This window comes from Staurois parvus, unplaced genomic scaffold (assembly GCF_062004578.1).
Source record: "Staurois parvus isolate SC_StPar_1 unplaced genomic scaffold, SC_StPar_1.0 ptg000578l, whole genome shotgun sequence".
NCBI lineage: Eukaryota > Metazoa > Chordata > Amphibia > Anura > Ranidae > Staurois > Staurois parvus.
The window spans coordinates 3,848,449-3,865,323 of record NW_028318374.1 but is presented as its reverse complement, the minus strand read 5'-3'; the positions used below and the strand labels follow the sequence as shown (position 1 = coordinate 3,865,323).

The 16,875-nt window shown below is 43.8% G+C and overlaps 1 protein-coding gene across 2 annotated transcripts in view; it reads left to right on the top strand.

The window, feature by feature from the left end:
• Positions 1 to 1,697: 1,697 nt before the first annotated feature.
• ERICH3 (glutamate rich 3) overlaps positions 1,698 to 16,875 on the top strand; it is a 132,117-nt gene continuing 116,939 nt past the window's right edge. For both annotated transcript variants that reach the window (XM_089692167.1, XM_089692168.1), the window contains exon 1: positions 1,698 to 2,002. In XM_089692167.1, coding sequence (XP_089548293.1) covers positions 1,983 to 2,002 — 20 coding nt within the window. In that variant the 5' untranslated portion in view covers positions 1,698 to 1,982. The remainder of the gene's footprint in view (positions 2,003 to 16,875) is intronic.

Genomic DNA, 16,875 nt, shown 5'->3' with positions numbered 1-16,875 from the left:
GTGATGTTCAGGTTTGTACATACTTTTGGCCGTCTAGTATAGGTGTGATGGTCAGGTTTGTACATACTTTTGGCCGTCTAGTATAGGTGTGATGGTCAGGTTTGTACATACTTTTGGCCGTCTAGTATAGGTGTGATGGTCAGGTTTGTACATACTTTTGGCCGTATAGTGTAGGTGTGATGGTCAGGTTTGTACATACTTTTGGCCGTATAGTGTAGGTGTGATGGTCAGGTTTGTACATACTTTTGGCCGTATAGTGTAGGTGTGATGGTCAGGTTTGTACATACTTTTGGCGGTCTAGTATAGGTGTGATGGTCAGGTTTGTACATACTTTTGGCAGTATAGTGTAGGTGTGATGGTCAGGTTTGCACATACTTTTGGCCGTCTAATATAGGCGTGATGGTCAGGTTTGTACATACTTTTGTCTACATAGTATGAGTGTGATGTTCAGGTTTGTACATACTTTTGGCCGTCTAGTATAGGTGTGATGGTCAGGTTTGTACATACTTTTGGCCGTCTAGTATAGGTGTGATGGTCAGGTTTGTACATACTTTTGGCCGTATAGTGTAGGTGTGATGGTCAGGTTTGTACATACTTTTGGCCGTATAGTGTAGGTGTGATGGTCAGGTTTGTACATACTTTTGGCTGTATAGTGTAGGTATGATGGTCAGGTCTGTACATACTTTTGGCCTTATAGTATAGGTGTGATGGTCAGATCTTTGCATAGTTTTGGCCATATAGTGTGAGTGTGATGGTGAGATCTTTGCATTCTTTAGCCATATAGTATAGGTGTGATGGTCAGGTCTTTGCATACTTTTGGCCGTATAGTATAGGTGTGATGGTCAGGTTTGTACATACTTTTGGTCGTATAATATACGTGTGATGGTCAGGTTTGTACATACTTTTGGTCGTATAGTGTAGGTGTGATGGTCAGGTTTGTACATACTTTTGGCCGTATAGTGTAGGTGTGATGTTCAGGTTTGTACATACTTTTGGCCGTATAGTGTGAGTGTGATGGTCAGGTTGGTACATACTTTTGGCCGTCTAGTATAGGTGTGATGGTCAGGTTTGTACATACTTTTGTCTACATAGTGTAGGTGTGATGATCAGGTTTGTACATACTTTTGTCTACATAGTGTGAGTGTGATGGTCAGGTTTGTACATACTTTTGGCCCTCTAGTATAGGTGTGATGGTCAGGTTTGTACATACTTTTGGCCCTCTAGTATAGGTGTGATGGTCAGGTTTTTACATACTTTTGGCCCTCTAGTATAGGTGTGATGGTCAGGTTTTTACATACTTTTGGCCCTCTAGTATAGGTGTGATGGTCAGGTTTGTACATACTTTTGGTCGTATAGTGAGTGTGATGGTCAGGCACCCAGGTACTTTAGTCCGTATATAATACGACTAGTCAGCGGTGACTGGCGGAGCTGTCAATCAGCATCATGTGATTTACGTAAAAGCTGGAGAAGCAGATCAAGTTGCTGATATGAGTATCCCCCAGTCCAGCCAGCTCTGACCCCCGTCTCCTGACACCCGAGTCCCTCATCCCCAGCCCTGCAGGTAATAGCAGAGCCAGCCGGAGTGCAGCCTGTGAACATTGCATTGTTGTGAGTGACTAAACAGCTCCTAGGGAACAGCATGCATATATCAGTGACACCAGCAGTAGCAGCCTGTGTGCTGGGGGAGTGACTGCTGATTGAAGCGAGAGGCTGGATTTCACCGCCATTGGCTCCGCAATTTCCTGCCTACCTTGTGCTAAAGCATCATTATCTGTCTCACCCTAGCAACCAGTGTGCCCTCAGTCCAGGGACAGGACGGGCAGACAGGACTGGCACACTGGGGGATCCTCGCAGTGGGATCACACCGGGGACAAAGCTGCTCTTCTCGCATTTATTTTTTGATGTTGTGTTCTTTTTGCACACTGCAGCTTTCTGGTGCCTCTTTGCATGCTTCAGCGTAAGACCAGAGGCCAGCCTCCAACATGAGTCACCCATACATCGGGTAAGTGGGCTACCAAGTTGTGTAGAAAATTCTGCGTCCGTCAAAGCCGCTCTCTACCATCTCATCAATGCACGACGCGTGGTTTAACCCCTTCGCTGCCTGTCCCCTTCCACTCCAGAGTACCCTACTTGTTGGAGCCAGCGGACTTTACGTCCGCGCATTTCAATCTTGGTTAGTGGATTTAAAAGAAAAAAAAAATCACAATGCCGAGGTTGTGAAGGTGTATCAATCAATGCATTTATTTCGGCAGCCTTAGAGTTATGATGACATTGCAAAATGTTGGCTGGTAGGATTTGTAAATGTTTGTAAGTGTGAGCTTTACATTTACTGACACTTCTATTCCCTTCATTTAGGTGTAAACTTTTGTCAGTGGTGTCAGTGAAATATAGAGTCATATATAACCACTAAAACATATAGCAGTATATACATTATATACCGTATATATACCTAGTAACACATATAGCAGTATATACATTATATACCGTATATATACCTAGTAACACATAGAACAGTATATACATTATATACCGTATATATACCTAGTAACACATAGAACAGTATATGAATATAGATGATGACATATAGCGGTATATACATATATCTTACTATACTAACAGTATATATATATATAAAACTCATAGCAGCATATACATAGAGCTCATATGTTTTATATATATATCTAACATATCTAGTAATACAAATAACAGTATATACAGTACATATATATAGTTAACACTTAGCAGTATATAGATATAGCATATGATAAATATTACAGAATATACATACAGAAATAAATACAGAGCATTAAAAAAAGTATAGTTAATAATACAGTATATACATATGTCCTACTATACCAACAGTATATATATAATATATATAATATTACAATATATACATACAGAAATAAATACGTAGCAGTACAAGAAAAACAGTAGAGCTATAGCTTATAATACAGTATATACATATATCTTACTATACCAACAGTATATACATATAAAATTCATAGCAGTATATACATACAGCCCATATGTATAATACTGCTACTTTGTATATATATATATATATATATATATATATATATATACACACAAAATAACAGTATATACAGTACATATAGATAGTTAACACTTATAGTATATAGATACAGCATATGATAAATATTATAGTATATACATACAGAAATAAATACGTAGCAGTACAAAAAAACAGTACAGTGTATAATACAGTAGATAACAGTAGATAAATATTATATATATATATATATATATGCTGTATATATAGATACACACTATAGCTTATAATACCTATAACAGAATATACATATATAGTAACACATAGTAGTATAAACATATATCAAATAATACATACAACAGTATATACTTACAGTTAGTAACATGTAGCGGTAGATACATATAGCTTCCAATACTAAAACAGTATATACATATATTGTAAAATGCATATAACAGTGTATACAGTACATATAGGTAGTAACAGAGAGTAGTATATTCATATATCTTAAAACACACACACCGGAATATACATATGGATAGTAATGCATAATAGTATATACATATATCTTATAATACATATAACAGTATACAGTGTACACATAGATAATAACATGTAGTGGTATATACATATACCGTATCTTATAATACATATAATAGTATATAAATATATATAGTAGTATATACATATGTCTTAAAACACATACAGCAGTATATAGTAGATATAGATAGTAACACGTAGTAGTATATACATATATCTAATATTACATATAATAGTATATACATATAGATAATAATACATAGTAGTATATACAGTACAAATAATATATCTTATTTATATAACAGTATATACATATATCTTATAATACATATAACAGTATATACATATAGGTAACATATAGCAGTATATATAAAGATCTTATAATACATATAACAGTATATACATATATCTTAAAATACACAAAGCAGTATATACTGTATATGTAGCCAGCATCATACTCAGATAACTCTTCTCAGGCTGCATTTACTGTCACTGCAAAGTGATCCCCCGCAGATTAGGAAGAAATTAAAACTTGTCAATTTTTTTTAAAGGGTCACTCCACCTAAAACTGATATTTGAGTTTTTGGTAGATGTTGGAGAGTTGCACTTCCTGAATGTCTCTTCTATTTCAGGGACTCTACTTATGCGCTACCTGAGTTCACTGGCTTTGACCATTACAGCCCAGTCACATTGGGTGCGATTTGACATACCATGCAAGTTTAAGATCGCATGTCAAGCCGCACCCTATTGTCCGCAATTAAATCAGTCATATCTGTGCAATTCTGACTTGGTCGGAGCCACACCGATTTCTAATGTAGTACATGCATGACTTCAGGTGCGACTTGCATAGAGATCTGTGTCTTGCAAGCCCCAGATGTCTTGCAAGTCGCACCGCAAGTCGAAATGACATCACCGGAAGTCACACAATTTCAAAGTCGGATCGGTGTGATCAGGGACTTATGAGGGGTTACCACCATCCCTGATGGATTTTTGAAATGTATTTTACATTATGGAACATGGAAGACAAGTGTGTGTGAAAGTGGCAGAAACAAACGTCACTCTCAGGTTGACAGGAACAGTCGGGTATTATAGCAGGGAGATCCCATGGAGAGAATCAAAGACGTATAGGAAGCCAGAGACTGACTCAGCCAGACTCCACTTAAAACTAAAATATAATGTTTGGGAGGAGTGACCCTTTAATTGGAACACTCAGATTAAGCACTGGTTCACACTGATGCGTTTTCAGTGCAAATTCTGCACCGCATCAGAATCACACCCTGTTCATACGAACCGATGCGGTGTGTATGTTAAGTTAACAACACCCCAACATCGATCTGCAAAACGGGTGCGATGTGCAGAATCGGATCACATAGGTGTGAATACCCATGCGATCCGATTCTAGTGCGGACCAAAATAGGGTCCTGAATGTTTTTGGTGCGGGTGCGAATAAAGCCATACAAAATGTATGGCTCTGATCGCACCGCATACAAATCGCATGTGATTTGTACAGGAATGCGATGCGGTTCCTGTGTGAATCACATGGGATTTACCGCACCGCTGTAGTGTGAACCCGGGCTGAGCCTTTGGTTGATGGCTATTTAGCACACATAACTGCATTTTACTTTATAAAATACATCTGACTTGATTGATTGATTTGTATTGATAAAATATGGTATTAGACCCTTATAAGTCACCTGTACCTCATCAGATGTTCTAGACCTAGGGTCCTTTCCAGGGGCGGAGTGACAACTCATGGGGCCCCTGGGCAATAGGGGATCATGGGGCCCCTGTGTCCTTGCCCAAACTCAAAAAAGCCTATGAAAAAGGTACCAGGGCATTTCATGGGGCCCCCTACTGACCCCGGGCCCTCGGGCAGTGCCCGAGTTTCCAAATGGTCAGTCCGCCCCTGGTCCTTTTAGAGGGTGGAATAGCAGCAGCTGACAGGCATTCAGAACAGGGGCATCCCTAGGGTTGGTGTCACCCGGTGCAGTAACACTTGGTGACACCCCCTCCGACGATCCCCGCAGAATGGATCAGATCTGCGGATTGAGCATAATGGACCGGAGTCCGATCCATTATGCTCCCCAGTCTGCAGATCCGATCCATCCTGCAGGGATCGTCGGCATGCAACCTATACGAGGTGACACCGGACCCGCTCCACAAAAAGGTAAGTTGTAAAGCAAGCCGACGATCCCCACAGAATTGATCGGATCGGCGTTATGAGCATAATGGATTGGAGTGCGATCCATTATGCTCCCCAGTCCACAGATCCGATCCATCCTGTGGGGATCGTCGGCATGCAACCTATACGGGGTGACACCAGACCCGCTCCACAAAAAGGTAAGTTGTAAAGCAAGCCGACGATCCCCGCAGCATGGATCGGATCTGCGGACTGGGGAGCATAATGGATCGCACTCCAATCCATTATGCTCAATCCACCGATCCATCCTGCGGGGATCGTCGGCTTGCTTTACAACTTACCTTTTCATGGAGCGGGTCCGGTGTCACCCCATGCGGTAGGTGTCACCCGGTGCGGCGCACACCCCCCTGCGCCTGCCTCGGGACGCCACTGATTCAGAAGGTGTTTTTTTTAACTTTTCTTTTTAAATTGTCGAGTGGCAATTTTACATTGCAGGACGGCAATGCAACTGCAAGCCGAGAGTTTGAACTCAGTGGGTGAGTCTGACAAGTTGTGCCGCCTGTCAAACTCTGCAGCCTGAGGCAGGTTTCTTTTAGATGAGCAGTTGGGGGGGTAGTGCAAAACTGCCACTAAGCCATGGTTTTATCACCCTCTAGCCACCAACCTGAATAGACAAAATACAGCTGGACGGGGTTGTACACCTTCTGTAGGTGGGAAGCCTTATGGGGAGTGCAAAGTTTGCCAGGCGGTACTGCCGGTCGAACTCACCCATTGAGTTCAATGGGGCCACGTCGCCAATGCTTGCGAAGCATGTAATTGCAGCACAGTAGTGTGGCATTACAGTGTTAAATTTGGTGGTGAGGAGGAAATGTAATGCCTCCTCACTGCCTGTGAAATGCCCTCTAAAAAGTGATCCAAACATAGACTGCAGTCCACTGCGAATGTGAAACAGCCTTTAATAATGTTGCAACCGCAAAGCACCTTGGCCACGGCATTGTACAGCCCAGTCTGGCTGTATTGTTAGGATCTGTTTGGTGGCCTAGGGGCGGGGGGGTTGATTTGGGATGGGATAAACTGTGGCTCAATAGCCTGTTTTTACCCCCCCCTTCCCCAGCCGCCCCCATTAAAAAGCCTTTAGTGTATGGGGGTGCCATTGCAATGTATGTTAACGTGTGTGTTGCGTAACTTAAACCATTTAAAATAAATGACTTACCAATACACCCTATCTTGATTAAATTCTTCTTTTTTTTTGTAACGCAAGTCAATGAACTACAATACATTGCTGAGTATTGTGGTGCGCTACAAACACAGGTGAGCTGCCTTAGTACATTGGGGTGACATTCAAAATGAATATCACCACAACGCACCGTTGCAGAGATGTGAATCCAACTCTAAAGTCTCAGCTTGCACCCGGCAAGTTTACAACTAACCCCTAAAGGTCAAGGGCAGGGAAACCTCTTCACTCCGAAAGAAAGAAGAATGAAGAATGTGCCCAACACACTCCACCTATAACTGAAATGACACTTTTGGGCGGAGTGGTGCTTTACATGGGGGTGCCTACATCTTTAGATGTATCCAAATCTTAAATCTCTTGCTAAATTACAAACATTTTCAATATTTAGTGACATTTGAGAGATAAGCAAGGATTATGTCCTGGGTGGTAGTGGAAAGAGTATGACTGCTGATGACAATAGAGACAAAGGCAACAAGGTGCAAGATATCATTGACTTTTTAGCTGTGTTGTTAACATTCCAGAGTAAAAAAGAAAAACCCATCATGAATTAAAGATTGACTAATGAAGAGATGAATTGTTGCTAACGGGTCCAAATGTCCTGAGCTCAGCATCGGTGGGAGTAAACATGGTCTCAGGGTTGGTGGTCCGTAGAAGAGATAGTGCCCCATTGTTGGTGTCAGTGGGAGGAATAGTGCCCCATTGTTGGTATCAGTGGGAGGAATAGTGCCCCATTGTTGGTGTCAGTGGGAGGAATAGTGCCCCATTGTTGGTGTCAGTGGGAGGAATAGTGCACCATTGTTGGTGTTAGTGGGAGGAATAGTGCCCCATCATTGGTATCAGTGGGAGGAATAGTGCCCCATTGTTGGTGTCAGTGGGAGGAATAGTGCACCATCGTTGGTGTTAGTGGGAGGAATAGTGCACCATCATTGGTATCAGTGGGAGGAATAGTGCCCCATTGTTTGTGTCAGTGGGAGGAATAGTGCCCCATTGTTGGTGTCAGTGGGAGGAATAGTGCACCATCGTTGGTGTTAGTGGGAGGAATAGTGCACCATCGTTGGTATCAGTGGGAGGAATAGTGCCCCATTGTTGGTGTCAGTGGGAGGAATAGTGCCCCATTGCTGGTATCAGTAGAAGGAAGAGTGCACCATTGTTGGTATCAGTGGGAGGAATAGTGCCCCATCATTGGTGTCAGTGGGAGAAATAGTGCTCCATGATTGGTGTCAGTGGGAGGAATAGTGCCCCATTGTTAGTGTCAGTGGGAGGAATAGGGCCCCGTCATTGGTATCAGTGGGAGAAATAGTGCCCCATCATTGGTGTCAGTGGGAGGAATAGGGCCCCGTCATTGGTATCAGTGGGAGAAATAGTGCCCCATCATTGGTGTCAGTGGGAGGAATAGTGCCCCATCATTGGTATCAGTGGGAGGAATAGTGCCCCATCATTGGTATCAGTGGGAGGAATAGTGCCCCATCATTGGTGTCAGTGGGAGGAATAGTGCCCCATCATTGGTATCAGTGGGAGGAATAGTGCCCCATCATTGGTATCAGTGGGAGGAATAGTGCCCCATCATTGGTGTCAGTGGGAGGAATAGTGCCCCACCACTGGTATCAGTGGGAGGAATAGTGCCCCATTGTTGGTGTCATTGGAAGGAATAGTGCCCCATTGTTGGTATCAGTGGGAGGAATAGTGCCCCATCATTGGTATCAGTGGGAGGAATAGTGCCCCATCATTGGTGTCAGTGGGAGGAATAGTGCCCCATCATTGGTGTCAGTGGGAGGAATAGTGCCCCATTGTTGGTATCAGTGGAAGGAATAGTGCCCCATTGTTGGTATCAGTGGGAGGAATAGTGGCCCATTGTTGGTGTCAGTGGGAGGAATAGTGCCCCATTGTTGGTATCAGTAGGAGGAATAGTGCCCCATCATTGGTGTCAGTAGGAGGAATAGTGCCCCTTCATTGGTGTCAGTGGGAGGAATAGTGCCCCATCATTGGTGTCAGTGGGAGGAATAGTGCCCCATCATTGGTGTCAGTGGGAGGAATAGTGCCCCATCTTTGGTATCAGTGGGAGGAATATTGCCCCATCATTGGTATCAGTGGGAGGAATATTGCCCTATTATTAGTGTCAGGAATTATGCCCTACTGTTGGTGTCAGTTGGAGGAATAGTGCCTTATATCAATGGGAGATATAGTGCTTCAAGCACCAGATAAAGGCTACCAAAGTGCTGCAGTTTGGAGACCACTGCTATATATCGTCAGTACTGGTCACTTGGGGGGGCACTAGAGCGAAATGCTGCCTATACAGTGAAGTGAACTCAAGTGGTCTCTCAGCTCCTTTGCCATTCAGAAAATGTCTTGGATTTTTTTCAGTGGTTACAAGGTGTTCTCTGATTAGATGAGGTGATGATTGTGGCATCATCTTTCCCTGCTGTCCCCCTCATCCAATCAGAGAGTGCCTTGTAATCATTTAAAAAATTCAAGACATTGGGGTTGATTTACTAAAGGCAAATAGACTGTGCACTTTGCAAAGTGCCCTTTCATTCTGCAAGTGCAGTTGCTTCAGAGCTTAGTAAATGAGGTAATGCTCCAATTTGCAAAGAATACCCAATCACGTACAAGGAAATTTAAAAAAATGCATTTTTGCTTGCACGTGATTGGATGATGGAAGTCAGCAGAGTTTCTGCTCATTTACTAAGCTCTTGAGCAATTGCACTTGTGCAAAGTGCACAGACTATCTGCCTTTAGTAAATCAACCTCATTTTCTGAATGGCAGAGGTACTGAGCGAGCAACTCCTTACTTATGACTAGAACTCTATTGATGAAGTGGAGCCCCAGTTCAGCAGGTTAGTTGTGTGCAACACAGACATTCTGATGCAGGGTCTCTGTATGCTGTATGTTGCCTTAATCAGTACAGCTTTGTTTACACATAACAAGTATTTATCGGAAAAGTAAAATGAACACTATGGATACTGCGCAATGCTATTGCGTGATGAAGGGGAATCTGTAGTTTTGCGTATTGTTTTTTACTTTGTTGTGGCCACAAACTTTTCAAATTTTTTTTTTCCCAGCCAGGAAGATGTTGTATATCAAGATTTTTTATTCTGTTTTTCCACCAGTAGGTGGAGTTGTTGACTCCTTTTCATGTTTTCCAGGCTCTGCCTAGCACCTCTGTTTTGAAAAGCCTGTTGCTGTCAGATTTCAGTAGCTCAGGTGTAGAGCACATCATACCATGTGGCTGGTGCGGTGGTGTTCAGTGAAGTGTGTTGCATTCTGCAAAGCAAGCAGTTAATACCTGTATTTCCCAATACCCATGCAACCAAACTCTGTTGTGTTGAAGAAATTATCTTGCTGAAAGATCTTCATTACTTCTAGGTGTGTAACAGGGTGTAGGTGGCTTTTAAAGGAGGCTCCTTTGATATGTTGTTAGGGAATCTGGTATGCTCATCATTTTGGTTTTCTGGGGAATATTTAGGGGCCTAATGGTAGGGACTGTGGTTGATAAGTGGCTGGGAGTGCAGAAGACCATGTGTTAGGAGGAAGGTCCCACTTTTCTGGATGGGTGAAGAACATCTGTGTCACCATGTGAGGGACACGATGGGCTCCTCCCTGGGGTAAGGGATTTAGAAGGGAAGATTTATTTTAAATACCAGAGATTAGAATTTACTTTGTGTTTGCCAATTGTAGCGTTACCACCTTGAGAGCTGCTGGTTTTGGGTCCCCCTTATCTCTGTACAGCCAGGCAACACACATTTTCCAACTTTTTATCAGTCTATGAGTCAGTCATTTTGTTTTATTTAGGGGAAAACAACTTGGATAGGTTCTAGGGGTACATGGGATGCCCAATTTGACTTGAAACAATAACTCCGAGGACAAACTTCCTAAATTGTGTACAAAAAAGGATTGATCCTTGACTTTCTACTCCCTCTGGAGCAGGGGCGGACTGACCATTTGGAAACTCGGGCACTGCCCAAGGGTCCAGGGTTAGTAGCGGGCCCCATGAGATGCGCCTGGTACCTTTTTCATAGGCTTTTTTGAGTTTGGGCAAGGACACAGGGGCCCCATGATCCCCTATTGCCTGGGGGCCCCATGAGTTGTCAGTCCACCCCAGCTCTGGAGTGACATCTGTCTCTTGATGGATCAGTTATACAGTCTCTGTAAGGAGCACTTGGCCCCCTTTTTATATGAAGCTCTTTAGTCCCCAGCTAGAAATCACCCATCCACCTGGCTTGAAGAGTATCCCAGAGCAAGAGATTCTAGAACAGACTTGTAACACTGCCCACGGAGATCTGGTTGGGTATGGCACCTAGCATCCCTCTCCCTTGTAGTCCCTGGGATTGTAGAGGTACTCCCACTGTCCTTGTGTCCTGTAGCGTTGGGTAAACTGCTTTCAGACTTTTTGTTAGGCTAGTTTCCTTCCAGGCTAGCAGGCTGTCCTTCCTCAGTAAACTGCAGGGCAGTAGAGTTCCCTCTGTCAACTTCCTTCTCTCATTCTTCCAACCTTCAGCCTGGAGGAAGAACCCCCCTTCTCTGGGGTCTTCTTCCAGACTACACAGCAGCACACCTCAGAACTCCAACTTCCACCCAACCCCCCTGCTAGCCAGGCTGTCATATTTATGGGCTAATTAGACCACCTTACCAGGCCTCCTGCCTGGGGATTTGCTAGATTTCCATAAATATGCAAATCAGCGCCTTCTGGCCTCCACCCACTAGCTTCTAGAAACTTCTCCAAGGTTCCAGAACCAGCAGGAGGTACCAGATGTCTGATCTGTAGAGCCCTCCAGTCTGATCTTAAGTAAACCCACTGACTCACACCCAGGCTTCTAACAAGCCTGTGACTACACTACAAACTATGTAAACCACAGGGCACTACACAAGTGTGCAAATTGTCCCTGCAATGTGTACATAAAAAAATTACTTGAAGTTATTAATTCCAAAACGTCTGTGCTGATGCTTTATCTTCTTTGCGCCAATGTAGCGCATATGTGTGGCGTCAAAGAGAGTGGTCTTTAATGGCTATACATTGTATATATGCATCCATGAACAAGGCCGAGCTTTCTGTGCTAATAGCGCGCTCACAGCTCTTGGTGCCTTGTCCTGCCAGCTTATGATCATGTGACCACTGTGACAGCCAATCACAATGGTAAAGTAATCGGGAAGTCTGTCTCACCCCCAGATGTAAAGATCCACCTAACAGGATGTCAGGGCAGGGGAAAAAAGGGTTAAAATTGAACTCCAAGCAAACAGCTAAACACTTATAAGGGAGCTATCCATTCCTGAGATTTACACAGTTCGGCTATGCAGCACAACCCTTTCTGGCATAGCATAAGACCTGATTTTTCACTACTGCAGTTCAGTGCCACTTACAGGTCTTGTCCCTCCCCCCAGACTGGACAGTGAAATGAGAAGCAGCACACTCACAAGCTCATCTCTCTGTCACTCTGCTCTCTCCTCCTATCATCATGCCCCTTGCACTGCATCATAACTGATTGGCTCTTTGTGCTGCTTTTTACTCACTCAGTCTGCACTTTGCTGTACAGTGACTGAAAGAGGCTGTTACCTGGACAAAATCAGGTACTTGCAAAGCTTGAATAAAAAAGTAAAATACATTTCTGGGTTTATACATGAATACAGAGCTGCACTCATTTGTGTCCTTTTTATCTGCCTACAGTTCAGCTTTACAAAACAAGCACAGCAAGTTCCATCAGATGAAGATCAACGTAATGTTTGGAAAACCTTTTTATAGTCAGTAGTATATGATATATAGGCCAAGTCAGGCAAGTGGAAAAAATGAGCACTGAGCAGAGGTCTCCAAACTTTCTTAACAATGGGCTGGTTCACTGTCCTTCAGACTTAAGGGGGGCTGGACTATGGCCAGTGGGAGTAAGAAAAGGTCCCGATGTCATTAGGATTAAAGAACTCTCCGTCTTTGGTGTCAGTGGGAGGAATTGTGCCCCATCATTGTTGTCACTGGGCCCTATCGGTGGTATCATTGGGAGGAATTGTGCCCCATCATTGTTGTCACTGGGCCCTATCGGTGGTATCATTGGGAGGAATTGTGCCCCATCATTGTTGTCATTGGGCCCTATTGTTGGTATCATTGGGAGGAATTGTGCCCCATCATTGGTGTTATTGGGCCCTATTGTTGGTATCATTGGGAGGAATTGTGCCCCATCATTGTTGTCACTGGGCCCTATCGTTGGTATCATTGGGACGAATTGTGTCCCATCATTGTTGTCACTGGGCCCTATCGTTGGTATCATTGGGAGGAATTGTGTCCCATCATTGTTGTCATTGGGCCCTATCGTTGGTATCATTGGGAAGAAATGTGCCCCATCATTGTTGTCACTGGGCCCTATCGTTGGTATCATTGGGAGGAATTGTGTCCCATCTTTAGTGTTATTGGGAATAATTGTACCCCATCGTTGATGTCAACAGGAGGAATTCTGCCCCTTCATTTGTATTGATGGATGAAAATAGAACCCCAAGGGCCAGATAAAAGCAAGCAAAGGGCCAAAGTTTCGAGGCCACTGCTGTAGAGACACAAATGTTTTATTTGTTGTGTGTTCTATTTCTGAATCTAATTCTTAAAGTACTTAGATAAAAGTTAGATACAGATCTTGTTTGCAAACGATTTTCATTCATAATCAGCAAATAACCTTTGTCTTTGGGGAACGGACTAGATGACAATCTCTGTAGTTCTTCAAGTCGTCATTGAGAGGATTTGCATCCGTGGTGATACTTTGTTCTATATGGAAAAAGTACATATTGCTATAATCATCATTTAAATATACAGTAGAGTCACACCCATGTAAGAGGATTATGGTTTGATGAAGATCCAAGGTTGGTTGGGACAACAAAAGACAATACAATGGTGATGGTCAAAGTTACACACAATCTCAAATACAGCGATGTTTACATTTTTGATGTTTACATTTTTGGAGACGAGTAAACCTAACATAGATGTACAGCCTCAAGTTAGCAAACAAGTCACTGATAATTCATGACCAGGATAGATCAGTTAACCTTCCTGTTAACTCACATTTGACCACCATCCCAAACGCGACCTTCCCAGAGCCCTCCAAAGTAGACCCACAGTGACGTGGGCAGGACAGTTTCAAAATGGTTAGCACTTCTGCCTGGCAGTACTAGGGTTTGTTGGTTTGAATCCCAACCACGGCACCACCTGCCTGGAGTTTACATGTTCTCCGCGTGCCTGCGTGAGTTACCTCTGGGTACTCCATTTTCCACCCACCCTCCAAAGACATGTTGGTAGGTTGATCCTGTCTAAACTGGCCCTAGTATGTGTATGCATGAATGTAAGTTAGGGACCTTAGATTGTACGCCCATTGAGGGTCAGGGACTGATGTGAATGTACAATATATATGTAAAGTGCTGCGTAAATTGACGGCGCTATATATAAGTACCTGAAATAATAAATTTCTCTATAGCTGAGTTAAAGTGTTCATAGCAGTATTTTATTATAAAGAACACACAACATTTACAAAAATGTTAATAAAATATACCATAACAGATTAAATAAAGTTGCAGGTCCTTGAAGGCATCATATAACAGTATCAGAAACCTTGTGCCTGTGGCACCCGTTATGCCCCGAGCCACAAAACACCTCCTCAAGGATGATCTCAGCTGACCTCTGGTACTGGTCTACAACTACATGGTCCTTATGGGTTGACTGGATCAACTAGATGCCATGCACGTGCAAAGACTGGGAAGTCCAAAAACCATCTCCCTCATCACCTGCGTGTGCTCAAATGTGCAGACCGACTATGCTAGGACCCAGAGGCTTGGCAGAGCCCATGGAAACATCTCCACATGCACCATAATCTATAAGAAAACATGTTAAAAAGAAGGCGCTGGACTTTCAAATCTATGCAAAGTTTGGTGTAAAAAAATTGGTATATATGAAACATAAATAGTTTCACATAATGTATCTGAAAAGAAAATTGATAAAAGTGACCAATTCTTCTTCAAAATTAACCAAATGTGCTCCACTGCATGATCAGCTGAATTGCCAACTCTCCAAATCTAAGCAGCCATCAAGCGGTATGGATGAAGTCTTGTGTCTAAAGCAGAGGTCTCCAAACTATGGCCCGGGGGGCCGGATTTGCCAGCCTTAACCGGCCCTTGGGGCACTATTCCTCTGAATGATACAAGGCACTATTCCTCCCACTGACACCAACAATGGTGCACTATTTCTTCCACTGATACCAACGATGGGGCACTATTCCTCCCACTGACACCAACAATGGTGCACTATTTCTTCCACTGATACCAACGACGGGTTACTATTCCTTCCACTAATACCAATGATGGGGCAATACTCTTCTTTTTATTGACCACCAACCCTGAGGCCATGTTTATTCTCATGGATCCTGGTCCCGGGACATTTTCTACCCCCACTGACCACAATCCGGCCCCATTAAAGTCTGAAGCATAGTAAACTGACCCTTTGACTGAAAAGTTTGGAGACCCCTGGTCTAAGGGATTATCTCTTCTTCATAGGATACCAAGACCACTCTGCACATGAATATCATAAATGGAAAATCCTCATAAGCCCAAAATATAAATGGGGAAAAGGCCCCAAAACAGTGTAACATAGTCCAGTCATTTTATTTAAAATTGTAAGAAAAAAAAGCAAAATCCGCTATGTACTCACATGGTATAGGTGCCAAAGGGGGCACCAACACAAACAGGTCACTAGGGGGATCCAATCCCTCAGACCACCGCTCGTAGGTTCAGAGTCAGCGTGCGTTCCATAGACCGGATATGATGTAGGAGTGGGAACTGGAAGTGACGCTTGCGACTCAAGTCTCAATGCGTTTCCCGCTCCCGTGCATCTTCAGAAAACCAAGCTGAAGCTTCCTGATGATGTGCCGATATTATTATTATTATACAGGATTTATATAGCGCCAACAGTTTGCGCAGCGCTTTACAATATAACGGGAGACAGTACAATTACAATACATTTTAGTACAAAAGGAATTGGAGGGCCCGGCTCGTGGAGCTTACAATCTAAAGGAAGGGGGAGGTGATACAAAAGGTGATAGCTGCGGGGGATGATCTGATGGAGGTGATTCAAGTACAGTTCTTAGGTGGAGGTGGAGGTAGAGTAGGCTTCCCTGAAGAAAGGAGTTTTCAAAGATCGCCTAAAGGCAGAGAGGGTGGGGGCTGACCGGACATTATTATTATTATTATACAGTATTTATAAAGCGCCAATAGTTCGCTCAGCGCTGTACATTACAAAGGGGGACAGAACATGCAACAGTACAGTAACAATACCATGCAATACACGAGGGGTTCGAGGGCCCTGCTCCTTGGAGCTTACAATCTAGGAGGGAGGGGATGGTGGTACAGGAGGAGATAGCTGTGGGGGAAGGAAGAGTGGAGGAGGTCGGCAATTAGCAGGGGGTGGGGTTGGCTTCCCTGAAGAGGTGGGTTTTCAGGGTGCGCCTAAAGGAGAGGAGAGTAGGTAATAATCTGATGGGTTGGGGCAGGGAGTTCCAGAGGATGGGTGACACCCTGGAGAAGTCCTGGAGGCGGGCATGGGAGGAGGAGACCAGGGAACTAGAGATAAGGAGGTCTTGTGAGGAGCGGAGTGTGCGTGCTGGGTGGTACTTGGATATTAGGTCGGTGATGTAGTTCGGGGCAGTATGGTGGACAGCTTTGTACATCAGTGTTAGGATTTTGAATTTGATCCGTTGTGCAATCGGAAGCCAGTGGAGGGATTGGCAGAGGGGGGTGGACATGCTGTGGTAGGGAGTTCCAGAGGATGGGAGAGGCTCTGGAGAAGTCCTGGAGGCGAGCGTGGGAGGAGGTGATGAGGGAGCTAGAGAGGAGGATATCATGGGAGAAGCGGAGTGGACAATTTGGGCGGTATCTGTGGATGAGGTTGGTGATGTAGCTAGGGGCAGTGTTGTGGGTGGCTTTGTAAGCTGTGGTTAG